The sequence below is a fragment of the Triturus cristatus genome, chromosome 7 (assembly GCF_964204655.1).
Source record: "Triturus cristatus chromosome 7, aTriCri1.1, whole genome shotgun sequence".
Taxonomy (NCBI): Eukaryota; Metazoa; Chordata; class Amphibia; order Caudata; family Salamandridae; genus Triturus; species Triturus cristatus.
In genome coordinates, this window is record NC_140590.1 from 324,974,777 (window position 1) to 325,001,852 (window position 27,076).

Below are 27,076 nucleotides of genomic sequence, written 5' to 3' on the forward strand. Positions count from 1 at the left end.
GCCTTTTCGATTGACCTTCACCAAGAGATTCCGCTTCATTTTCTTATCTTCTCCTGCTGCCTTTCCGCCTTCTCTATTGGCTCAGGGTTCTGGTCTCCACTACGGTAGTCTTCTTTGAGGATCTCTTCACCTGTTTCAGACCTCCACTAGTATAGGAGCAGTGCCAGACTTTTCCTACCTGCGGTGGACTGTTCTCTCTGTGCTCCGTTCTTGCTGGACGGCACTGTTCTACATGGTACTGAAAGTCTATTTTGGTCTGTTGCTCTGCATGGTAATAACAGTCTATTTCTGTCTGTTGAGATATTCTTCCCGTGTTGCACTTGGGAAGGGTCTTCGCTTAGATTGCGAGGTTCTTTCTCACCTATATGTAGGTAGTGTCTACTTCTGTCTTTCACGATGGTGTCTTGCACCATCCTCCTTATTTATTCAGATTTTCATCCATCGCCCACTGTTCCCATACTTTCACAGTTTTTTTTGTTGGTGGCGGAAAAGTTTCTCTGAAGAAAACTGACGTCAGCGCGCCGGGAGGGACTAATATGACCTCGCTGGCGTCCAGTACGTGGACGACATCAGGGCGGGGTCTTGTGGTGCCATCCCCCGGCGCGCAGAGGTGCTGCTGCAAAAATTTTTCCAGATCCAGTCTGACGCTTGGGGATATTCTAAGTTAAGGAATCTGTGGCTAGACAACGTCTCTACCAGATACATCGTTACCGAAGGTAAGTAACTCGTACTTTTGCATGAATAGGGCTAACTCATCGACTAGGCGCTAGAGGGCTACTGGAGTGCGAGCAATTAGTAACGTCATCGGCATAGAAGAGTGCTGGTATTGGCCGATGTCCCACCTGTGGTAGGTCCGCACACTTACTTGCAAACATCTCTCCTACGCTGAGATAGAGATTAAACAGGAAGGGGGCTAGCACACATCCTAGGCGTACCCCTCTTCCTATTTTAAATGGACCGGTGCAATTGCCATTTAGGTCATAATGAACTCTACCTCAGCCTTGGGCGTACAGATCTCTAAGGAGATTCACGATAGTACAATACACTTCCATGTTTGCCATGATCGACCATAACTTATCATGATTTACAAAATCAAACACGGACGATAAATCTACAAAAACAGATTAGCTCACCTTTACTAAACAATCCAGAAGAGAAAATGGCCTGTATGGTGCCGGATTGTTACGGTCACCCTTCTTGAATATAGGGGCAATAAGAGACTCGGGCCAGGTAGGTAAAAAGCCTGGTTCCCGACAGGCTCTGAAAAGCAAGGTAAGGATTAGGCCCCCAAAGGTCAGTAGTAGATTTAAACAAATCAATAGGGATCCCATCGGGCCCCCGTGCTTTACCTCCCTTACTTGCTTTCAGTGCCAGCATAACTTCATCCAAGGAAAATTCTTGATATTCCCGGTTATTCAAGGTTGATGTCGCAATAGAGACGTTAGGTGGAGATGCTGGCCCAGTATGAGTGGACACAATAGAAGCAATAGGAGAGGGGGGCATTAGAGGAATACAATTTAGTAAAATGTGCTATCCATTCCGCCTCTGTAATCTCTATCTCAGCTCGGGGGCAGTCCGGGGAATTATAGGAAGGAGAATTGATGACACGCCAAAACGTGATGTCATTGGTCAGGATAGCTTCAAGTAGTCTGTTTCATGTTTCCACCTTCAGGTTTTTTTCTGTTGCCTAATGGCTAGTTTATATGCTAATCTACATTCCCTGACCTCGTTAACAGATCTCGGTTGTTTTGGCAAAGCTAGTTTTAAGTTTCTATGGGTTTTCGTAGAAATCGAACCAGCCACAATGGCCCGCCTTCGCTTTTTTCTGATTTACATGGAGCCCCTCTCCAATGCCCTTTTTAATACAATTAAACGCTAAAATTAATTTGTGAGCCTCAGTAGTTTCATCTAGACATGCTTCAAAAGCCTCCCTCTCTATATGAATTAATTTTGTTTAATAAGTTGGATGGATCCACCAGGGACCATCTTAACGCATACCCATTACGACGGGAAAAATCAATTTCCTATAAGGCCGTGACTTTTTGTGCATCTTCCTTTTGTACCCCAAGGTCAAAATTCAGTGCAACACTTTGAGGGAAATGGTCACTAATTGCTATGTCATAGATGGCAAACTCTAGCACCAGTGGTGAATAGCGCTGAGGAAACAATAAAAAGTCTCATGCTGTTCTCACCCCTGCCATTATAGGTACACCTCACAGTTACTGGTATACGGGTGAGTTCATTACAAAACCACAAGTTGTACTTAAATAAGTCATTTAAAGTATCCCTATACTCTGAGTGAAGGAAATGGGTGATATCACAGTTATCAGGAGATGTCATACCACATACCTCGTTAGATGGCTGTGGGCATAGATGTATGTTGAAATCTCCGCCCCATCGGACAATTGGATCCCTACAATTATTGGGGAATGCTTTCTCCAAATCATGATCTATTTGAAGGAAATCTGTGATAATTTTGGATGAGCAAGCATTATTATAGAAGCCAACAATGGCCAAAGTTGAATATGCGGAAATTTGGAGGTAAACAATTTGGTAGAACACTCTTGTGACAATCTCTAACGTTTAGGGACACCAGCATGTTTGACACAAAGATACGCAAGCCCCCTTTAGGTCGCCCACAATTAGACTGGATTGCTGGACTATGAAAAGTTTTAAAACCAGTAGGATGGATTGGATTCACTGCCCAGGTTTCATGGAGGCAGAGAATATGAAACTTAGACGTAAAATCCAAACATTCGCTCGTTGTGCATTTATGGCGTAGCCCAGCTACATTCCAATAGAGAACTGTGGGTGCTGTCGCAGGGGTCTTGACCGTACCGGATAGTAGCTGCAGCGCTACGGACTCCGCCGTAATCAAAGGGACTGAAGACTCCGAGGGCTCTAAGGCTTCATCTATCTCTTGAGGTGCAGAGGCCTCATCTATCTCTATATCAGGCCCCTTCCCATACCCTGAAGGAGTTGTAGATCTTTTCTGATTCTCCCCACTCAGATTATCACTAGTCTTTAGTCGATCCACACCGCTTAATGTGGAAAGACAATCAAACCTATTGCAGGTCTCAATTGGGTGCTGATGTACTAATAATTGTCGTTGATGGTGAATCAAAGCTACTTGAGGATGAATTGGGAAGGTAACGGGGGGGCTGATAGAAAAAGCAAGTGGGAAAACCGCAATCTGCTTTGTGGTAATTGATGGTAAGCTCGCTCTCTCAAGGATTAATTTCAATAAATTAGGGGAGGTGAATGAGAGTACTACACAATCGCCCTCTAAGGTTTAACTTTCCATACCCACCCATTTAACTCTCCTGATCATTTTCAGGTCTGCAAAGAGTGCCCCACCAAGCCCTACCTTCGCATTTAACCAATTTAAAGATGTATTCCTAAGTGATTCCCATGATTCATGTACAGGACTAGAGACACAGGAAACGTTGGCTAAAAGTATTACATAAGGTGTGGCTGCAGGCGGGAGCTCTAGACAGTCAATTTTTGAGATTAGAAGAGAGCGTATGGGATCAAAGGTAGCGTAGTCAGTGAAGGTTGGATTTTGGGGTGCATTCAGTGATATAGTAGGAAGGTTGCTAAGGTTGGGTCGAGGTAGTGGGAGGGGGGGCAGACAATGGGGACCATGCCCTGAAGGAATGGTTGTTGAAATAGAGCTAATCACATCCCCAGTTCTGGCAGGCACTATATGGCAAGGTTGATTGATGCCTTGGGTGCTGAAAGTAGTGTCAGGCAATGGGCAGGATTGATTTGGAACTATATTATCCTCTGTTTGGCGTGGGGGGGCTTACTGAAATTGATGCCCCGCATATCCAGTCGAGAAAGAATATTCCTTTCTATCCCTTTTAGTTGCTCCGAAAGTAAACTAAAAGCATCCCTCACTGAGTCAGAAAAGGACTGTACTAGAGCAGACAGGGAAACCTAATCCACGTTCTGTTGGTCAATCACAGTCTTGGCTTTTTTTGTAAGCGATTGCTTTTGTGTTCAAGTTGAAGGAGTCTTCTTCGAATGTTTACCTCCCCCCACCTGCTCCACCAATTAGTAGAGGGGCTTGGGATGACACAGTGGATGGGGTTCTAAAACGTTTACTTGGGGGTTGAATAGCAATTTGAGTGTCCGATGGGGCTAAAATCAGAGTATTGGAAGTACATTGCTCTAAGTCCTTGTTTTCCAACTGTCTTGATCCCAGTAAACTTTCGGACAAAACTGTTGCAGCAGTAATAACAGTATCACCTGTTTCAGTAGGAGCCAGACCAGAGATGTTATTTGTACAATTGGTTAGAGACTCCTCCACACTCATAATTTGTTTTTCCATCACCCCCATAGACCCTGTAATGTAATTCAGGATAGAAGAGTGGGGGTGGACATTATTCGGCGATTTAACAACCCTCCCTTCCCCCAGGATGTTTCCTTTTTCCCATATCTACAAGATTGGAGGAGAAACCAGCGGGTATATTAGCACAATGCTAATTAAAATCACATGTATCACATATATCAGATAATACAATAAAAATAATTACATATGCAGAAACGATGAAATTAGGCGAACAGCGCACCCAATACAAGTCCCCACGATGTCAATGAAAGTAATCCGCAGTAACCGACTATATGGGCAGATCAGGTAGGTCAAGACAAATCAAAAAGGAACAACCCTTGTCTGTAATACTAGCCACGTACAAGTCACTTCATGTCCCTGAAAGACTGAGGGAAAGCCCAGCCCAGCCTCCTCTGGGCTCTGACGGGTGCGGACGGGCTCGCACTTGGCCCGGGCTTCGCCGCGGGATGTCAGCGGCACTTTTGGCGGCTCCTCCCCATCCTGGGGTCTTGGTGGCTAATGGAGTCCTCTGGCGGCACAAACTCGGGCAGGCAGCAAAACAGTGGAAAGCCAAGTTGAACTTCTGTGAAAGTTAATTTTACTGCTGACAGCGTAAATGAATGACAAGAGTACTATACCTTCTCAATCTATCAATCAGTCAGGATTTATAAAGAGCGGATAATCACCCGATAGGGTATCCAGGTGCTCACAGGCCCTGAAGGCTTATTCGAACAGCCAGGTCTTGAGGGCCATTCGGAATTGCGCAAGTGAGGTGATGGTCCTGGTGATGGTCCAGAGATGCATGGGGAGGCTGTTCCAGGTCTTTGCTGCGATGTTTTTGAAGGAGCATCCTCCACTTCTGCTTCGGTAGATGCAGACAATTGATAGAAGGGTGTAGCGTAGACTCTTGACTTTTGGTGGAAGTTTAGGCTGTGGTTAATGTATGCGGGTCCTTGGTTGTGTAGAGCCTTGTGTGTGGGGGTCATCCGCTTGAATTTGCATCTCTTCTGTATGGGGAGCCAGAGGAGTTGCATGAAGTGAGGTGTGATGAGGGTTCGTCTGGGAATGCTGAGGACGAGTCAGGCTACGGCGTTCTGTATGGTCTGAAGTCTCTGTAGAAGGTGTTTGGCGATCCTGCGTAGAGGGTGTTACCGTGGTCCAGTCGGCTGGTGATGAGGGCCTGTGTCAGTGCATCTTGTGTGTAGGGGTAGCCACTTGAATATCTTATGTAGCATGCACAGAGTGAGGAAGCAAGCGGAGGAAACAAATGTTTTTTTTAATTTGTATAACTTTTTTTTAAATTTGGGTAAAGACACATTACAAGTTATGCATTTAATTACACAGTTGTTAGCCAAGGCACATTTGATGGGCATTCAAGTATTAATTGGAGGTATAGTATGTATATCGATATAATCACATTCTGAGCATAGAAACAACATTGAAATTAGCATATCCGTTGTTCTCTACGTCTCGCTCACCTTAGGGCTAAGTCTGTCACTCTCCAAGTTGACTTGTTCATTTGTGGCCGCGGGGAATGAAGGGTGGTCAAGGGGTTGATCAGCCCCATCTGTCTTTTGGAGATAGGATACCAGGGGGTTGCCCAAATGTCATATTGTCTGCTCTCTAGGGGCATTAAATTCCATTACTCCCACAAGTGTGACTGACAGTGTGCCACGTCCGCTAACCAGGCCTTGGGGGATGGTGCCGGTTTACGGCCCCAGTGGATTGCCACCCTGCGTCTAGCCAGTACCAGCAGCATCGCAACCACTCTGCGACTGGCGTCTGAAATGTCCTGTAAGGGTGTCAGAAGTGATGTCACCTATAATGCGGCATATATCTTGCCAAAAGTTTGCAATCTTCGGACATGCCCAGGCAAGGTGCACAAATGATGCGTTGGGAGCAGAGCATCATATGCAGTTGGCGTCCCATTTTGTAAAGTGTTGCGGGCGTGCAATACAATCTATGTAGCTATTTGAAATGTATCCGGCATAGTCGATAGTTGGGGGAAAGTTTGCAGCAATATTGCCACTGTTCTGGCTTGGGCTTGTCTGCTAAGTCTGTGGTCCATGCGAGGCGTGCCTGTTCGGTGTCAACCGGGGAGGCTGCAAGAGTCAGCGCATATAGCCTGGTTACCAGTTTGCGGGGGGAGGCTGCTGCATGAATCTATTCAAGTGCAGCGTTTTGGTGGTGGAGGGCTAGGGAATGTTTCGTTTGTTTTTGCAAGTTGCTCTTATCTGATAATATTGCAACTTCTCTAATGAAGTTGCGTTTGCTGGGATGGGGGATATTGGCCGTTGGGATATAGGTGCAAGTGCTTAACGCTGCGGCGCTTCATGCCATGCCACTAGTCTGCAGTGGAGGGAACGAGGGATTATTGGCCAACTGCATTGTCGGGGCTTGTAAGGTCTTGGCACCTGTATGTCTGCGAATCCCCTCCCAGGCCCAGCGTACACATTCTACGGTGTCTATTTCGCACTTCGGGGCTGTGTATGGTAAGAAAAGTACTGTTTGAAGCGGCCACGGTGAATCGAGATCCGTTTCAACTGCAACTTGCGGCTAGAACTGTGTTGGATGTAGCCAAAAATGAAGGAAACTGCCCTGAGCGGAGTATGCATGAAGTTTAAAGTTAGGGGCGCCCATCCCGCCGCGTGAGATAGGTAGTGCAAGTGTTTCATATGCAATGCGCAGTTGGTGACCCGCCCATAAAAGCGTAATCATATTGGAGCGCAGACTCTTGAAGTGAGATGTGAGCAGCAGCAGAATATTTAAAAACAAGTAGAGTAACTTTGCCAGGATCACCATTTTGGCGATTGCGATACGTTCCGCCAGCGAGAGTGGAAGCTTTTTCCAAGGAGGATTTTGCATTCCACAACTCTTCCGTGTCCCTAGTTTACCAGATGCCCAGGTATTTGGATGGGCTAGCGGTCCACTTTATCGGGTATTCTGTAATAAAGGGACGGGTCACGTTCGTTAAAGGTAGTGGGATGGATTTCGCCCAGTTGATTTGTATGCCAGTGTAGCCTCCAAACCTAATGACCTCTCTGGTCATTGGGGCCAGATTTTCTTGGGGTTCACGGATATAGAGTGCCACATCGTCTGCATACATGGAAGTCACTAAGCCGCGGTCCGAAAACCCATTGCCGCACTGCGTATGATGTCGCAGCCGCGCAGCAAGTGGCTCCATTGCAATGGCAAAGAGCATGGGTGACCGGGGACAGCCCTGCATGGTGCCTCTAGTGATGCACATTGGCTCAGTGATTTGTCCATTTATACGGATGCGTGCTGCGGGTAGTGTGTTTAGCAACTTGACTTTGCCTATGAAGGCTGGGCGGAGTGCCTAGTGGTTAAGCAGAGCAAAGAGAAAAGGCCATTCTAAAGAATCAAATGCCTCGGTGGCGTCCAGCAAGGCTGCCACCGCCAGCAAATCGGGGTTTATCAGATGCATAATGGAGAAAATGGTGGGCAAATTATGTGATGTGGCACGACCTTGGAAAAAACTGGATTGGTCCGGGCGGGCAATAAGAGACATGAGGGCAAGAAGGCAGGTGGCTAATAATTTTGCATAAATCTTGTTGTCGGTATTAATTAATGATAGTGGGCGATACGAATCACATGACTCGGGCAGTTTATCCGGTTTGAGGAGAAGAGTGATCACTGCCTCGCGAAGAGGGGCAGGGAATTGGCCAATCGTGACACTCTTTATACATTTCAGTAAAATGAGGATAGGCGCATATTCTTTATAGAAGGCGGCCATCAGCCCATCTGAAGCAGAGGGGACCTAGTTGATTTGTGATTTCATGGTGAACTTGTTGTCAATGATGATTCCATGGTTTTTGGCATGTTCGGAGGAAGTGGGAGCGTGTCCTAGGTCTGATGGTCACCAGAAGTCTTTCCATGTCTTGCTGCTGTTGTCAAGTTGTTCATCCAATCGGTGACGTTTGTCATGCATCTGTGGAAGTTGGTTCTGGTGGTGGTGGTAGGGTTGTCGGTGAGTATGAGTTTGGTGTCCTCGTAGAAAATTATGTTGAGACCCGGGGATCTGACGATGTTGGCCAACATGGTCATATATGCGCTGAACAGCATGGAGCTGACAGATGAGACTTGGGGGACATCGCAGGTGATCTCTTTGGGTTCAGAGGTGGGAGGGGGATCCTCTGGGTTCTTGGTAAGGAAGGAGGTGCTCTATCTGAGTGCATCCCCTTGGATGTCAATGTTTTTAAATCTTTCGGTCAGCTTGTGGTGGGAATCTGAAAGAGACACGTTAGTGATCAATTCCATTACCTTAGAATATCCCCAGGCGTCAGACTGGATCTGGAAAGTTTTGCTAGCAGTACCCCTGCGCGTCAGTAGGTGGCATTGTGCGGCTCCGCGTCCGTCACTGAAGTCACATGTGCCGAGATGACGTCACGGGGACTACTTAGGCGCCATCCATGCGCGCTGACGTCAGTTCTTTCTTTTTCTGCGCCAGCAGGCGCAGATCCGGTTCGAGCACTTGGAAACTTTTTCTAATCAAATTACCAATGTTATCCTATGGGAGGAATTCACTTAGCAGGCAAGGATGGTTATGGTTACTTTTTTAAGGTCGGTGTTGGATCCTGGATCCAGCACGAGTGTACCACCTGTAAGCAGTTGAGAAACTGCGTTTAAGTTATACAGGCGATTCTTAAGCAATATTTATAAGTTTGCAAAATCGACAGAAGAAATTTCACAGAAAAACAGTCAATGGTTCCCTATAGAAGAAAATTCAAGTTACGGGTAAAGTATGTTCTCGTTACTTTTGTAATCCAGTGCTGGGCTCCTAGGCTCAGTACTGGGACATCTATCTAAAACAGGTAAGTAATTACGTTTTCACAGTTGGTACGATTTTTAAAGAATATTTGTAGTTTGCAAAAATTTCACACTTAAAAGAAATTTCACAGAAAAACAGTCAATGGTTTCCTATGGGAGAAAATTGAGTTAGTGGAACGTACGGTCGTAAGTACTTTTCAGGGTCAGTGCTGGGCACCAAGGTCCAGCACTAGGATCTCTCCTAATAGCAGGTGAGTATTTCCGTTTTCGTTACTCGGTTGATTTTAGGTGAATATTTTAAAGTTTAGAAACTCCACACTTAGAAGAAATTTCAAGAGAAACCAGTCAATGTTACCCTATGGAAGAAAAGTGAGTTATCAGCTTTTGGGAAAGTACTCGACTGGCAGAGTTAAGGTTCTGGGCATAGGCTCAGGGGTCTCCCAGGGTCAGGTAGGTACAGTTGTTACACCCTCAGCGGCACAGAGGCAGCTGGGTGCAGAGTGAGTTAGGCCCAATGCTATCCTATGGGAGGCAGGGGGCCTTTGGTTGGTGGCTGCTGGCAAGCAGGCCAAGTGGCTGTGGGAGCTGGGCTTTTGGTCACTTACTCCGGGCAAGTGGGGAAGTAGATTAGGGTAGAAGTTGCACTGCCAGGGGCACTCGGGCGGCTGGGTGCAGGGTTCTTTTGAGCTGTCGGGTGCTCAATGGAGAAGCTCAGTGACGAACAGGCTGCAAGCTCGGGGACGAAGATTCTTCAGGTGCGGCCACCACTTCGAGAGGTAAGTTGGGAAGTTGTAGGATAGGTAGTTGTAAGAAAGTGGCTCTGTATATACTGTTCCCAAATAGGTACAGGGTGTACAGAGTCCACAGTCCCCAGAGGCTAAAGTTAGATATAACCATACTCTCTAAAGTGGTAGCTTGGTCGAGCAGTAAGGCAGTATCAGAGGACAGTGTAAAGCATTTGTTGTACACATTCAGTCAGCAAATGGTCTCACACACTCAATAACTGAACTCTAGGCCAATGGTTTATATATAAAAAATATATGCTTGTTTTATTTTAGAACCAACAATTGGAATTAAAATATACTTTCTCAGAATGAGATGCTTTATATAAATACTTTTGCAATATGCAATTGACTTTTGTAAATAGTTACAAGTGGGTTGCAATAGGCAACCCTATTTTAAACACAATAATGCATTGAGTTCAATGGAAGTTTCATGTTATTTGCCACAGATTACTTTTAGTATTACTTTTGGAATTCCAGGACTGGATCCTAGATTCAGTCCTGGGTCAGTACTTAGAATCAAGTGATGAAAGTCGACTTAATTACTGTGATGATTTTTAAACAATATTTAGCTATTTTAAAAGTTGACACTTAGAAAATATTTCAAAGAAAACAGTCAATTATTCCCTATGGAAGAAAATTCAAGTTGCAGGTACAGTATGTTCTCGTTACTTTTGTAATCCAGTACTGGGTGCCTAGACTCAGTACTGGGACCTTTATCCAAAACAGGTAAGTAATTACGTTTTCAGATATTATACGATTTTTAAAGAATATTTAAAGATTGCAGAAATTGACACTTAGAAGAAATTTCACAGAAAAACAGTCCTTGATTTCCTATGGGAGAAAATTGAGTTACTGGTAAGTACAGTTGTAAGTATTTTTCAGAGTCAGTGCTGGGCACCAAGGTCCAGCACTGGGAGCTCACCTAAGAGCAGGTGAGTATTTTCGTTTTCGTTACTCGGCTGATTTTTGGTGAATATTTTAAGATTTGAAAAGTCCACACTTCGAAAAAAATTCAGGAAAAAGCCAGTCAATGTTACCCAATGAAGAAAATAGAGTTATCGGTTTAAAGGTAAGTACTCGACTGGCAGAGTTGAGGTTCCGGGCATAGACTCAGGGGTCCCCCAGGGTCAGGTAGGTACAGTTGGTTCACCCTCAGCGACTCTAGCGCGGCCGGGTGCAGAGAGAGTTAGGCCCAATGTTATCCTATGAGGGATAGGGGGGGCCTTGGTTGGTGGCTGCTGACTAGCAAGCCACGCGGCTGTGGGAGCTGGGCTCCTGGTCACTTACTCAGGACAAGTGGGGAAGTAGGTAGGTGTAGAGGTTGCACTGCCAGGGCCACTCGGGCGGCTGGGTGCAGGGTGCTTTTGAGCCTTTAGGTTCTCAATTGGTTTTAATGGGAAATCTCCGGTTTAGAAAAAGACTGCAAGCTCGGGGACGAGGATTCTTCAGGTGCCACCACCACTTCGAGAGTAAGTTGGGTAGTTGGAGGATAGGTAGGTACCCCGGGATTGGGCACAGGGGGCCGCGGGGCGCCGCATGCAGGGGTGCCTTTTGGTGTTGGGAAATCTTACCCTCTGTTGATCGCGGTAGGGGGGGCACCTTGTTCTGAGGCTGCAGGCTTCTTCAGGAGTGTCGAGGGAGGTCCTTGGGTGCCGGACTCGGGCTCACAGTCGCCGTGGGGTCGTCCTCGTGGTCTTTGTTCACTCTGGCACTGGCCAGGCTTGGCTGGTGCAGAGTGTGCTGGGTTCGCGGTTCCGAGCTGCTGCCAGGAATTAGAAGTAGGTTTTGAGTAGAGCCTTTACTCATGGGAGTCCCAGGGGCTTAGAGCCAAAAGGTAGCCAGGTCCTCCGGGGTTTGTGAGGTTGCTGGCCACGAGATGCCGGGTTGGAGCAGGAGGAGGGTCGACAGGTTGGTAGGGCTGGGGGCAAAGCAGTTGGTGTCTTCCTCTTCTTAGCAGCTGCAGGGCAGGTCGTCTTTCTTCTTGCTCTTCTTTGTATGTTGGAATCTGGGGAAGGAAGGTTCAGGGTGCCCCTAAATACTAGATTTAGGGGCGTTACAGGTAGGTGAAGGGCAGGGGCCAATGGGTCCCTGTCCTGGGGTGGGTACACCCCCTATCCTGCCTCTCTCCTGTGGGAGGGGGGCAGGAGCCTAGTCCTGATTGGGCAGAGCTTCCCATCTTCAAGATGGTGAGAGCCCGGAGATGTGCTTCACCTCGCCTCCCCCACCTGAGGGGTGGGGTTGGCAGGCTGGCACATCCCCTGTCCTTATTTGGGGTTTCCGGCCAAGCTTCCCGCCAGATTGGGGGGTTGCAGTGGCCTGGGGAAGCTTCCCCCTGCCCATCCTGGGGGAGGAGGTTTAGCACCTCGCCCAGGATGTGCATTGTTGCAGACCCAGGAGAGATGGGGCTCTCCTACCCAGGGGTCCAGCAACATGTCTGCTGTGTGGCAGCCGAGGCAGCCTCAGAACAGACGTGGATTGTAGGTTTAGGTTTCAGGGGGCCTCTCTAAGATGCCCTCTGTGGTGCTTGGTACATTAAATCCCACACTGGCATCAGTGTGGATTTAATGTGCTGAGCAGTTTGATACCAAACTTCTCAGTCTTCAGTGCTGCCATTATGGTGCTGTGGAGTTCGTGTTTGACAAGCTCCCAGCAGCATGTACTCTTAGATGGCAGCACTGCACTTACAGGACCCAGGAATGGACCTGGGTACTGTAGGGGCACAGGGCTCCTGCCTCTGTGCCCACACCACTGGCATAGGGCACCCAGCTAGAGGGGTGGCTGATGTATGCCAGGGCAGCGTAGGTTGTGGGCATGGCACACAGGGATGTGTGCCATGTCGACTCTGTTTTGTCTTGTATCCAGACACTCAGCCTGCAAGAGCAGTGTGTGTGTTAGGGTACAGGGCCTCTAAGGGTGGCACAATGAGTGCTGCAGCCCTTAGAGGCCTTCCCTGGTCACAAGGCCCTGGGTACCTAGGGTACCATTTACCAGGGGCTGACATGTGGCCAGGGTTTGCCAATTTGGGTTTCGGCTGTTAGGCAGTTTTTAGGGAAGGAACACAGGCCCTGGGCACCTGATTGGCAGGAGCCCAGGGCACAACAAGGAAAAGTGCATCAGCTATTAGGTAAAAAAGGGGGGGTTACTGCAACAGAAACCCACTTTCTTACAGTAGTCACCCAGGAGCTGGGCACAGGGGGCCGCAGGGCGTTGTGTGCAGGGGTGTCTTTTCGCCTCTGGAAATCTTGCCCTCTGCTGGTCGCGGTTGGAGGGGTCCCTGGTTCTGTTCTGCAGGCGTCGTCAGGAGCATCTAGGTGGGTCCTTGGGTGCTGGATTCGGGGTCACAGTCGCCGGGGGGGATGTCTTCCTGGTCTTTGTCCACTCCGGCACAGGCCAGGCTTGGCGGGTGCAGTGTGTGCAAGAGTCGCGGTTCCTGGCCGATGCCAGGGGTCAGTTACTTGCTTTGAGCAGTACCACTGCTCGTGGGAGTCCCAGTTGGTTAGAGTCACAAGGCAGTCAGGTCTTCCGGGGTTTTTGAGGTTGCTGACCACTGGATACGCCGTGGTTTAGCAGGTTCGAGGCTCATCAGGCCTGTAGTGTTGGGGACAAATCAGTTGGTGTCTTCCTCTTGTTAGAAGCTGCACGGCAGGTCTTCTTGTTTCTTTATCTTCTTGCTTGTTTCGGAATCTGGATCTGCGGAAGGAAGGTTCAGGGTGCCCCTAAATACTAAATTTAGGGGCGTTACAGGTAGGTAAAGGGCAGGGACCAATGGGTCCCTTCCCTGGGGTGGGTGCACCCCCTATCCTGCCACTCTCCTGTGGGAGGAGGGCAGTAGCCTAGTCCTGATTGGGCAGGGCTTCCCATCTTGAAGATGGCGAGAGCGCGGAGATGTGCTTCACCTCGCCTCCCCCACCTGAGAGGTGGGGTTGGCAGAGGCTGGCACACCCCCCTTTCCTCCCTTGGGGTTTCCCGCCAGGTAGGGGCCAGTTGCTGAGTACAGCAAGTGGCCTGGAGAAGCTCACCAAGGCGGCATGCCTTTGAAGCTTTCCCTGTCCATCCTGGGGGAGGAGACCTTGCACCTAGCCCAGGATGTGCATTGTTGCAGGCCCAGGAGAGCGAATGGCTCTCTACCGAGGGGTCCAGCAACATGTCTGCTGTGTGGCAGCCTAGGCAGCCCCTCAGACAGGACGTGGATTGTAGGTTAGGTTCAGAGGGCATCTCTAAGATGCCCTCTGTCGTGCATCTTACATTAAATCCCACACTGGCATCAGTGCGGATTTAATGTGCTGAGAAGTTTGATACCAAACTTCTCAGTCTTCAGTGTAACCATCATGGTGCTGTGGAGTTCGTGTTGACGATCTCCCAGCACCATATACTCTTAATGGCAGCACTGCACTTACAGTGCCTAGGAATGGACCTGGGCACTGGGCTCATGCACCTGTACCCACACCACTGGCATAGGGCACCCAGCTAGAGGGTTGACTGAGGTATGCCAGGGCAGTGTGTGTTGTGGGCAATGCACTCAGGGATGTGTGCCATGTCGACTCTGTTTAGTTCTGCACCAAGACACTCAGCCTGCAAAGGCAGTGTGTGTGTGTGTGTCATGGTACAGGGCCTCTAAGGGTGGCACAATAAGTGCTGCAGACCTTAGGGGCCTTCTCTGGTCACAAGGCCCTGGGTACCTAGGGTACCATTTACCAGGGGCTGACATGTGGCCAGAGATGCCAATTGGGTTTAGGCTTCAACACAGTTTTAGGGAAGGAACACAGGCCCTGGGCACCTGATTGGCAGGAGCCCAGGGCACCATCCAAGTAAATCAGCAATTCAGCAAAAAGTGGGGGCATACCATGCAAGAAAGATGGCACTTTCTCACAGCGAGTAGTCTGTCTCTGCCATGGCTCTGCGCTCCGGGCGCGGAAATGTTAATTACAGAACTGACGTCAGCGCGCGTGGGCGCGTCTCAGTAGCTCCGACATCATCTCGGCGGCTACGACGCCACCGACGTACGCGGAGCCGCACGACGCGCAGGGGTACTTCTGACAAACTTTCTGGATCCAGTCTGACGCTTGGGGATATTTTAAGGTAAGGAATCTATCACCAACTAATGTCTCTTACAGATGTATCGTTACACAAGTAAGTAACTTGTGCTTCAGGTTATGGAGAACACGCTTTTCCAGTTCTGCTATGAATGCAACTGCAAGTTTTCGTGGTGATACCACTTAGGTCCTGCAAACATTGGTTACCAAGGTACGTGGACGAGTAGAACTGTTTAGCCTTCAGAAACCAAAAGGCCATCTGCTACAGAAGTGAACACCAGTGGGCATCTATGCTTCAAAAACATCCAGAGAATATAATCAGTAGGTGAAAAGGGAAACCCCTCCGGTACGGTAGGAGGCCATTTGGAGGTGAGTCCACAGCACCTCCGAGGAGTCCCACATCAGTTAAGTGCATCTCCAGGTCTATCTTTGCTCCAGAGAAACATCGATTCATTGAGGAACCAACCTGGCACTTAGATGAGCAATGTGAGGAACTGAGTGTATTATATGGTGTGGTTGTGCAACGTCACTATGTAATACACTTACCAAACCCTTTACGACCCTTAGGTTTCATCTGTCAAACTCTCAGCTCTACCCTGGGCAGCTGTGGCACCGAGCAGTAAGACTTAAACAGAGGAACGAGTGTGAAGCATTTAAACAGCACCAAAAGAATTGAAGAAGAAATTGACACGACACTCAAGAAACCAGACATCAATTCATAAAAATATACTATACTTCATAAGGATTTAGATGCTAGAATGGAAAAGATCCACAAGAGGGTTCCGGAGATATAGATTTTACAAAGATTAACAAATCAATGCATTTTCACTCAACCGCGAATAACCTTTGGCAAAGTCAACAATCTAGACACCCAAGTTTTCTTTGAGAAAGTTTCCAAGTGTCAATGCAGTTGATTAGAAGTACTTGGGGGCGACCAACTCCAATAGGGAGCTAGTCGGAGAGACCAGCAAGATCCTCATGAACAGTTACTCTTACAGAAGAAGCAGTTCCAGGCACTTTAACTGCGTTGCAAGGGATTTCTATGGAGTGGTCCTGATGCAACGGAAGAAGGATGCTGAAGATGCTTCAAAGATGCTGTTGAAGCAACAAGCTCGACAGTCTTCCTACAGGGTTTCCTCAGTCTATAATGATGGTTTGAGATGGAGAGGGCTGATTGCAGGGTCGACGTCACTAGAGATCCTCTCCAGACTGGCAGAAGTCCAGTTGCCACTGGACTACCAGTCGCCTGGTGTCGCAGTCACAATCCAATTCCTCCTGGAGTAAGATAACTCACCTTCTGATGGTCCCAGCAACTCTCCGACAGCACTCCTAGGCTCAACCATCTTTGGTGCAATTAATGACATCGGGTCTTTGTTCTTGGTGCTGCATGGTGGCTGTGATGACAGTTTGAAGACTTTGGGCAACCACTCGCCCCAGCAGACTTCTTCGGCTGTTTTGTCCCTGTTCTGCGAACAGTGGGCTGGGGCTTAGAGCCTCTTGACTTGACTGAGCTCCAGAGACCGCTTCTCCTTGAACAGGACATGGCAGGCGCACAGTTCCTCTATTTGCTAGCCTGCAGTTGCAGTCTATAACGGTGCAGCCTCTCTTTGCTGGTCCCTTGACGCAGCAGGACAGTCCTTTGGTCTTTCTTTCAAGTCAGTCAATATCTGAGGTCTGGGTGGCCCTCTTATGTGCAGAAGATGCCCTCAGGGCACAATGCGGTTGTTAGCTGTTGGCTTACAGGTTCCCTCCCACCTAGTGACCACTTCCGGTGGAGTGTAGCATTTGGGTATCCAAGGATGCACCATTTTGCCCACTCCTAAGATGGCGAGACCCCTGTCTGTGTTCAGACTTCACTAGCCCACCCCTGGGTGGGGCTACCTCAGGGCTACACGTTTCCCTAGGGAAACAGGTTTGGCTACTGGTTTTCGCCATCTGCTTACCACGCCAGCCGGTCTGCTTAAACAGTTGGGCAACCCTTCACCATAGTGTAACATATCCTCACTTCAAAGACAGCTTCTCCTTTGAAGCCTGCCTTTTGGGGCTAACATCTAAGTGGCTTCCTGCAGGAGGGAGGTAATGCCTCCCTTGTCAGTAATCTCTCATTGTTCTCCTTCCTGTGAGTCATTAGCACGTCTCCCCAGCTGTGCAGAAAGTGGTCTCGTGGAACAGGCTCCATGTGTGCCCGGTAAGGCACGGGAGTTTCAAAGGCAACAAAGTGGCAGCAAGTTATATGCATTTTGATCTTAAAATCGACCTTAATGTCACACGTTATTTGGTACTCTGGAGTGCCCACTTTGGTCGCACCGTTCAGCAGTTAGGACAGCTGAGGGATCAGTGTGTAATCCTGTACTCGCCAAGTGGTTGAACAAGTCTTTCCACAGTAAAACTGTAGTTTTGCATGTTTACTGCCAGGACATGTAAAGTACATGTCCTGCCTGTCTTGTATATCGCACCCTGCCTTAGGACTCAGTAGACCTGCCAGAAGCGCGACAAACAGATGTACAGGATAAGTGGTGGCTCTGCCATTGCTTTCAATGGCAAAGTCAGGCTAGCAGTGCATGACTGCTCTATTTGTCTAGTGGCTGACTTGGGGGGACTCGTTTTATTTGAGGGACCTCCAGGGTGGCACAATAAGTTAGGTTCCCTTGGTGCCAGGGCACCGTATACTAGGGAGTTACAGGGAAGTTGGCCATTTCCTTTTGAGCTACAGCTAATATGACATACGCTTTAGGGTCAGGACACTGGAACGGAGTTCTGATTAGCAGGCCTCAGTGCACTCCGAGTCGAAAAATCAGCTGCATCAGTCAAAAACCTTGTGGGCGACCATACAAAAGGAGGCATTTCCTTACAAGGATATATCCGCCTCGTAACTAAAGTCGACTCCAAAGTTTGCTTTGAAACAAGCCTGGGCGCAGGACGAGGGCACACCATCAGAAAAGCAGCAGGAGCAGCCTGCTATTAGGCAATGAAATTTATACATTGATCCTGTGACATGACTGACGGGTTCTAGTACATCTCCCACAGCAGAAACTATCTGCCCAACCACACCCAAAGAAGAGAAGGTTCTTATTTAAATAGACCATTTCAGAGGATCTTAGATCCTACCCTATCCTGAAGAAACGCCTGCCTGGGGACAGTAGCCCTCCACTAGATCAGTCACCGGCACAATGTGCTTACACAGATTTTGATTCTGAGCCAACCATGGATCTTTCAGACCCCTACAAAAGCCTGTCCCAACAGATTATAGAAACGAACCTTGGCATGACTATAGTGTAGACCACCAGTAAGACCCGTCTTTATAGCCCTACCTGGTTATACTTTATACACCACATGACCCCTGATCATTTCCTGCTTGCCAGACAACTTCAAAGAGCCAGTGAAAACCAGTGGTGCTAGAAGATTCCCTGCACACTGGGGACCATGTGCCACCTAATTCCCTGTCAGTCTTTACAGCCACAAACAGGGCTTTCGCTCAGCACACTATAGAGGTCCATCCTCCTGTCAACGAATGCATGTGAATTGATGCCACAGTCAAGAGATCAGCTGTGGGTGCAGTCACTCGGTGCTTCACAATTCTGTAGGCACTGTTATCCAGGTATGTCAATGGGATAAAATGAAGCAGCTGGTTAAACACCTACCAGGGGGCCTATCGAAAGAGCAGCATGGAGTTAGTCCAAGAAGGGTACAGTTAAATACAATGCAAATATCAGATGTGTTCTTAATGTGGGCGACTGCCTTCAAGGAGGCCAACACCAACGTCCTTCTATGTTGACATAGTCGTCTCAGTTTTAGTTTCCCCTTGGATGGTGGGCATCTTTTCAGGCCTTAGGTCGACTCTGTGCTTAAAAAGATAGAGTAATAAAGATAAAGCAAAGGCTATGGTAGGTTTTGTGGCAAAAACTGCGACCACACTGCAGTGTCCTGGCTACCAATCTTGTGAGTCCTTTCAGGAATGACAAACTTCAAAAACCTATTCGAGAGGAGGCTACAGGGGTAACACCTGTGGTAAGGCCAGAGGAGTCCTCGGCTGGGGGAGCCCTCTGCCTCAAAATCATGATGTCCCATGTAACTGACTTTTTACCCCTGACCACACAACACTGTTCGAGGAAGGGATAAGGTTATATCAGATAGACTTCTAGCTACAGATTCCTTACTTTAGAATGATCCCCAGGCGTCCGACTGGATCTGTAATTTTTTTTGGGGGAGCATTAACCCTGTGCGCCGGTATATGGTGTAGCTCGGCTCTGCATGGTGTTGTCGGCGTCTTTCATGATGGAACTGACGTGCGATGTACCCTAGCATGCTCACGTCAGTGAGTGCAGCTCTTGTGAAGAGCTACCCCCCATTTGGAGTGCATCTGGTGCTTGGACTCTGACCACGACGCAGAAACCTGTGTCGATTGCTGCGCCATGCGCCTCAAGACCTTGAGGGGACAGTCCCTCAAACGCCTCAATGCTTATGATCACAGTCGAGAGGAAGGTCACCAGATCTAGGTAGACGGGTTAAGGCTTATAGGCATAAAAGAGCAAGAAGTGGAAGAAATCCCTGGCTTGAGGAGGGAGCATCAACACTCTAGGCCTAGCTCTGTGGTGGAACTATGCCTGGGCTGTCTGTCCGCCTCCCAGAGTTTCCGGGAGACGTAGTGCCCCCTTTTTAAATGGCCATGCACCTCTTTTTGGGAGGCCTTACCCTGCTGGAGCACCTGCGGCCCCTACTGGCTCATGAGGGGCCCCTTCTTGTCTTCCGCCATCAGGCTTGTCCCTGGTGCTAGTTGAGCCCCTTGAATCAGTGAATGGATCTGAAGTGGCACCAATTGAGCCAAGTCAGCTTTCCCCGGTGCCCACTCCATTGCCGACACCCCCAGCGCCATCCCCATCATCATACCAGACTCCGAGGAGCGGGTGGCAGCAGACCCGCCCCCTCCCACACCTGACAGATCCAGTTCCATATTTCTATGCTAGGCCTGGGTTGGGATATGAATGGAATGGGTCTGCGCAACCTTATGAATACCAGTTAGAAGATCCAGAGGACAACTGGTACAAGGATCTGCAGGATGCCAGTTGACTAGAAACCTTCCCAGACACTGGCCTTGTGTCTCCAAACCACGGCTACGGAGGAGGATGCATCATTTGCAATGGTCATGCGGAGATTGGCCGAGGTCTTAGACCTTATGCTACTCTGTGGTAGTCAAGACAAATGTCTTGACGTAGGTGCTTCAGCCAGAAGGCGCCCCCACTGATGCGTTTCTCCCATGCAATTAAGCCCATTGCCCTACCCCAGGGGCACCCAAGCCTCCTCACCCAGCACCCCACCCCAGAGAGCTTGGGGGTCTAGGCCTCCATCGCAATAGGTAGCTGCAGCGCATTTCCTTCCACTCCACCGGACAGGGAATACAAAAGGCTTTATACCTTTTGGGAAGATAATATTCTCTTCCACCAGCCTGGAACTGAGGTCGGTAAACAGTGTGCTCCTTGTGCCAGTACTCCCATGTCATCTGGGACTCAGTTGCGCAAGGGCTGACCATGATCTCGGAGGAGGCCCTAGCCAAATTCTCTCAAGGAATTGCTGATGGAAGGGACGAAGCCAAGTTCACCATACGGTTTGTGCTGGATAGGACCGACTCACTGGGCAAAGCAATTTCATCATTGGAGGCCTTAATGTGTCATGTCTCACAGAGAACCACTGGCTTTTCGGTCCAAACCTCTCTCATGAACATGCCCTTTGATCTCTCTGTTTGGAGAGAAGGCAGACTCTGTCCTCCATCACTTCAGGGACAGCAAAGTTAAGGCCAGGTCCTTGGGCCTTTTCATGGCACCTCGCCAACCCGAGTCCGCGTTCTGCCCCATTCGTGGCCATAGGAGGGGCGTCTAACCGCTGTGGGGAGCTGGGTTTCTGTTGAAGTTTGCACCACCACCCCCACACACTTTGTGCTAGATTTCTGATGCACTTTGACTTGATGTGCCCTGGGTCCCTGCTAATCGGGTTCCCAAGGCCTGTGTTCTTTCCCAAAACGGTACCCTTTTACCCCCAATTGGCAACTCTCTGGCCACATGTTAGTTCTTTGTAAAAGGTACAATGGGTCCCAAGGGCACTGTATCCAGGGAAGGTCTCTAACGGCTGCAGCACATACTGTGCCACCTTTAGAGGTCCGGTACCTTAACACACACCCCCTGCCATTGCAGGCTGGGTTTTATGGTGCACAGAAAAGTGAAGTCAACATGGATCACGCACCTGTGTGCCATGCCTGCAACCCACTGCTTATGGTATAGGCAAGACACCCCTCTAGCTGGGTGCTCTATACTATTGGTGAGGGTACAGTTGCAGGAGCACTGTACCCCTACATTGTTCAAGTCCATTCTTAGACATTGTAAGTGCAGTAAAGCCATAAAGACTATATGGTCTGGGACTTTCATTACTAACTCCACAGCACCATCATTGCTTTAATGAATTCTGGGAAGTTTGGTAGCAAACTTCAAAGCATAATAAACCCACACTGATGCCAGTGTGGGATTTATTATACAATGCACTCAGAGGGCATCTTAGAGATGCCCCCTGAAAAAAGACCAACCTCTGGTGGGTTCCCTGACTGGTACACACCAGCCCGCTACCACAAGATATGGTTCTGGACCCCTGGGTCGGTAGCCTTTGCTCCCTGAGCCCGGAAACAAAGCCTTTCCTGGGCGTAGGTGGTCCCACAACGATCCAACATATATTAAGATTAAGAACTAGGTTCCACCTGACTCACTGGTGGCGCAGAGTGCCCACAAGCATACCTCTGCCAAGGCCACCAAGCAGAGCTTGTTCTCCAGACAAGGCCAGAAAGGAAATGGACACAGCAGGCAAAAGAGGTGCTGTGGGATTGGCAACCCATTGATGAATAGCCAGTTCAGTGTCACTTCTGTCATGCTATTTCAGGGCACAGAGTGAGACGATGGAATAGCTCCTTAGGTACACATCCTAGTGCAGTACAGGAAGCGTGGGGAAGAGATAGTGTATGAGGTCAGACTCCTTTCCACCAAAGCATCCACTGCATGTTTGATGCGGTAGACACAACCGCTAGGGGTATCGCTACTACAATCGTTCGCAAACACCACACCTGGCTATTTATCTAAACCGGAGGTTCAACAGCATCTCCTCAAACTCCTCCTCAATGGGTGCACTTTTCGGGCCCCAGGTTGATAAGATGCTAAAAAAAGAAAAATGAGGCGACCGCAAAGTCAATAGGTTGCTATGGGATTATACCAAGAAAGATGCTGCCATACAGACTGCAACAAAATATTTATTTCTGACGTTTTGAACTGTTTCCTGAAACAAAAACGAAAATCTAAGAATTGATACTAACCATTTTAAAAGCCGTGAGGAAGCTTGGGTCCAGATGACCATGTAAGGGCGAAACACTTATCAGCTGTTGAAAGAAAGTCTCAAAAGGAACCCAGTAACATATTGAACAAATAATGAAAACTCAAAAATAAGAGCACAATCAAAAAAAATCATCTGAATTTCTGAAGCAATTTTTTCTTATCAACACCGAACAAGGAGAAGGAGGCACTCGTATACCCCCAACCAAAGGCGAGACCTATTGGCTATGCCAATGCTTGTTTTATTTGCTGCAGTATCCTATGTTGGAGATTTCTTACTCTTTTACAATTGTTTCCATAGAGCTGTCGTTCAGGTGTGCCACACTTATGTCTTAAATGCAGAATGTTAGCAATTAGTTCCTCCGAACACTGTGGTGAAGTGTTTGACCACTGGGGAATCAACTGACGGGCACCTGCTGCTGTTGAAAGTACACGTTTTAGTCAGAATATCAGACTTTATTCTCGCATAGCTGATGAAGATGGCGGGAACATGTAGAAAATGTGCTCACATTTTAGCTTCTGGAGCACCTTCAATTACCCCCGCCAAAGTTATGAGAGGAAACAGTTTTTTTTCTCAAATCTAGTTTATCAGGTCCCATCAGAGGGTCAGCATTTTTCACAGGATAAAATCACCCGAGATCCCACCAGAATTTCTAACGTGAGTACATCATCTCCAACAAATTATTTATACTGTCACTAAAATCTGTTATCTTCCCTTTACATGTGCTACATTTGTGACCCTCATAGCCTGGCATTCACTACAGTGCATACATATTTTACTTGCACAGCTTTTCAAGAGGTTATGTCGCCTTTATGTTAAAAAAATAAAAATCTTTAAAAATTGAATTGAAAACAAATGATAAAAGAAACACCATCTTGATCCATCTGTAGTAAGAATTTTGGTTCCAAAATGCTTATGAACTATTGAAAATTTGGAAAATACTACGGTGTGGCTAGCCAGTGGTTCATTTATGCTATTGATAGTTCATTTAGTGCAACTTTGTAAAGTGCATTGAGCAACAATTCTTCCAAAAGTGTTACTGAGTATTTCCCTTAGATAGAAAACCAGTGGCAGTCGTGTTCCAGATGGGGTTTAGCAAGAAATTCTTACATAATCTTTCTATACGTTCTCAAATTCTCGGCTTTGGCTCTGATTCACGTGCTGGCAGATCAAAAAGATCAATAGTTCTGCATATTATCTAGAAGTCTTATTCTTACGTTAAAATTGACAGGTCCTTTTTAAGTTATTTGCAGCATTACACAGATTCTATGCAAAATAATTTTCCAGAAGAATGTTAATGTTAATTTTATTAAAAAGAATACTAATCTTGCGCTTACATATTTGTATCTAGTGTGTATAAAACATAGGTTCAGTACATGCTCTCCCCAGCCTCACCCCTTCACTCCCCTAATACACTTACTGAAATGAATACGGGGCTTTAGTTTTCTGAAAATGGAGTTAGAATAACCAGGTCAGAGATAGCAGTTGAAGTGATGACAGAAATCCAAAATAACTAGGCTTCTTCCCTTTTCTCTCCCTGCTCAGTCATTCTGTCGCCCCACTCTTTCACCCGCATATCCACCCCTTTCAAAATGTATTTAATGTCTCACCACCCCCTCCTTCATCCCTCAGAGCTATTCCTCTCTCTCAACAGGTCGTCGGGAGCTGCAGTCTCTTATGGCAGTTTGTGTTTTTCAAGCCATAATGGAATAATCCCTAAACTCTAAACCTTTTAGACATTTTAGCCTTTTTCCCTCTAATGTTTTGAATAATCTGTTCTCCTCACTCAACACCCTTGACTACAAATTGCATCTTTCATGTTAAGGTAGAAAACAATGCTTTCCTTTTTCAGAAGGCAGCTCTCTCCTAAACTGTGCTTCATTCTTTATGTAGCTAGTTTGGTAAGTTTAATTTCTATGAGATATATACTCTTAAAAAGAGAAACAATATGTTGAATTGTCTGTCTTCCAAACTTACAACATTGAGACGTGTGCAGGCTTCTAATGTTGGTTACAGACCTTGGCCTTTACCAAAATATTCCAGATTAGGGTTGTCTCTGCTTCTCCTCCTGTATTCCTCTTGTTTAGTGTTTTTAGCAATATTATAGCTAGTCCTTGTCTCACTGCTTTCTGCATTAAATGCTCTTCTGAAGTCTGGCTTGTCCATGAGTGAGTTTTTCAGTCCATGACCTTTCTTGTAGCTGGAGTAGCACTTAAGTGCAGTTTTACAATGTTTGCCTGTGTCTCTAACACTGTGCCTTATTTTGCCTATTCTGTTTATAGGGGACTTACATCTATTTTGACTATGAGAAATGGGGCCAGAGGAAGAAGGAAGGATTCACCTTTGAATACCGCTACTTGGAGGATCGTGACTTACAGTGACCTCGCTTTCAACACATCCTTTGAGTTTCAAACGGGCAACCAGAGGCCGAGGACAAAAGGGGAGGGGTGCCACAGTCTCATACCCTTTCCCAAATTGGGGGGGGGGGGATTCGGACATACAAACACTTTAATGCATGCAGTTTTAAACAAATTCATAAATAAACAGAGGAGAGACTTGGAAAGGAAAAAGCTAAAACCCACAACTGCACCAATAAAATAAACTGCGCAGACTGCGCATGGAAGCGCCCACGCTCAAAAGACGTTATAAGATGGATGGGCTCTGCACTTCTCACGGCTCCTCCCTTTCCGTCGAAGAGGAATCCAAAAATAAAAGTTTTGACGGGGAAATAAATGTGGTACCTACAGTTCAAAAATCTTCACTTTTTTTAAATTGATGTATTTGGTTACAAAAATTAAAGGAAAAAAAAAGCGAGATATTCCCCAAAGGCTTTGCAAGACATGGAAAGATTTAAGGGTACCCTCTGATATTTTTGGCAGGGGGAGATGCGTTCTTGTCTCTCTGTAGAGACTTTTCTAATTTGCTGCCATTTCTTTCCTTTTTCAAAGTCTTCATTTTTTAATATATATATATATATAAATATATATATGTAAATATACATATATATATATAAATGATTGTCATTTTTTGGCAGATACTGGATTTTTTTTGTTTCATAAACAGGTGCATCACGATTTAAAGTGTTTTTTTTTCCCCTTCCCCTTTTCCCTCAATAACGCGTGTCTGTACCGATGGAATTCATGGTATGGAAAGCTGGTTTAAAATATTTTTCGTAACCTATTTTCATTTTGGAAAATATTTATGAATAAATAGTTTTATATGATGTCTTCTCATGCAAGAAAAAAACCTCCAACCTGGTCAGAGTTTTCCTTTGTCGTTATGCATGCTCTACTTTTTGTGATGCAGTTATGTGGGTGTGGGGCTGTTGCATAACAGGGACCTGAAACAGTCTTTCTTTCATGGGGCTTTGTAAGATGGGCTTAATATATTTCACTCATATTTGCATGATCAGAGAAGCATTAACTAACAGAATGTTTGCATTTGGCTGTGTCTGTTTCACCATAAGGGGCAAGTGTTTTACTGCTGCACCAGTGCCTTGCAAAGGTAAGTACTTACTCTAGGTAATGGGGAAACGACCCTTCTACACCTTTCTGAAAAGTGGAGTATGAAGCCAATATCCAGTGTGCTGGCCACTGCCGTTGAAATCTCTGGATCCAGTCTGGCATCTAAAGGTGAGGAAGGCCACCTCCATATCGGTGTACTGGAGTAGCGGGTAATTCGTCTGGCTCTGAAGATCTTCTTGAAGTCCATTAAGGGGAGGCTGGTGCATGTTTTTACAGACTGTACCACCTCCATGTCATATAGTTTCAAGCAGGATGGAATTGAGTCCTGTGTCGTGAGGCTTTACACCTTTTGAGAAGGTTAGAGTGCCAGAGCATTTTCCTGATCATGGACAACCTGGCAGGGTTACTGAATGTCAGAGCAGAAGAGCTGATCAGGTGGCCTCTGGCATATCACGATTGGCGTCTGTAACCCGAGGTGGTACAGGGAGTCTTTCACCAGTGAGACCTCCCAGTGTTGAACATTTTGTACGTTGGAGTTTCTGCAAGGACACTCTTAGGAGCTGCATTTCAGATAGACTGGACACAAAACTCCGCCTTCCCACCCATGCCTATCCATCCCCAAGCTCTGAAGATGATCCGGATCATCCGAGGGCCAAGAGTGTGATACGGGAACTTTTGCTCATGACCAGCTGTCATCCAATAAGGCCACCACTTTGAGAGGAGATTCCGTCTGAGCAAGAGAGCAGGGTCCTCTTCATAATCCACACACACAGAGATTGAGCAATAGCCATTGATTGCATTTGGTCTGCTGCCTGAAAAACATTGCCTTCAGGCATCCTTCCATGAAATCCACAGGACAAATTTGGGAATGGGTGTGGTATTTTGAAAAGGGCAGGGTGGAGATGTGGGTCATGTGCAAGGAAGCTCTGCGCCTCTGAAATTTTCTGGTGGTAAACCTCCAAGAAGGACTAACTCAACTGCAGACTGCTCCAAAAGGGAGAACCCTGGCTTGATCTTTTTGCCCTTGCTGAGAATGGGCAATGTCTGCACTTTTGTGTGTTAAAATTCCTAAGAAGGCTCTATCTCAAAGACTCATTCTGCCTAGAGTGGAGCTCAGTACTCCTGTATAGTGCCCAACTGATGCCTCTTCTGCCCAGAGGTCTGAGGGCCAAGTCCTTCTATTGGAACTAGCTTGGGACAGGAGAGTGTGATACCCTAAACTCCTGAACATGTGCATCTGTCCTCCAATCAAGCTGCTGCTCCTTGGGGGTGATCTTCTGTTGTAGCTGCAGGTCAGGGTGCTCCATACGG

At 47.3% G+C, this 27,076-nt stretch overlaps 1 protein-coding gene across 7 annotated transcripts in view; it reads left to right on the forward strand.

Moving 5' to 3' along the window:
• Window positions 1-25,111, forward strand: part of CNOT3 (CCR4-NOT transcription complex subunit 3) — a 1,079,590-nt gene extending 1,054,479 nt beyond the window's left edge. For all 7 annotated transcript variants that reach the window (XM_085616418.1, XM_085616421.1, XM_085616419.1 and 4 more), the window contains one exon: window positions 24,584-25,111. In XM_085616418.1, the coding sequence (XP_085472544.1) occupies window positions 24,584-24,682 (99 nt within the window). In that variant the 3' untranslated portion in view covers window positions 24,683-25,111. The remainder of the gene's footprint in view (window positions 1-24,583) is intronic.
• The last annotated feature ends 1,965 nt before the right edge of the window (window positions 25,112-27,076 follow it).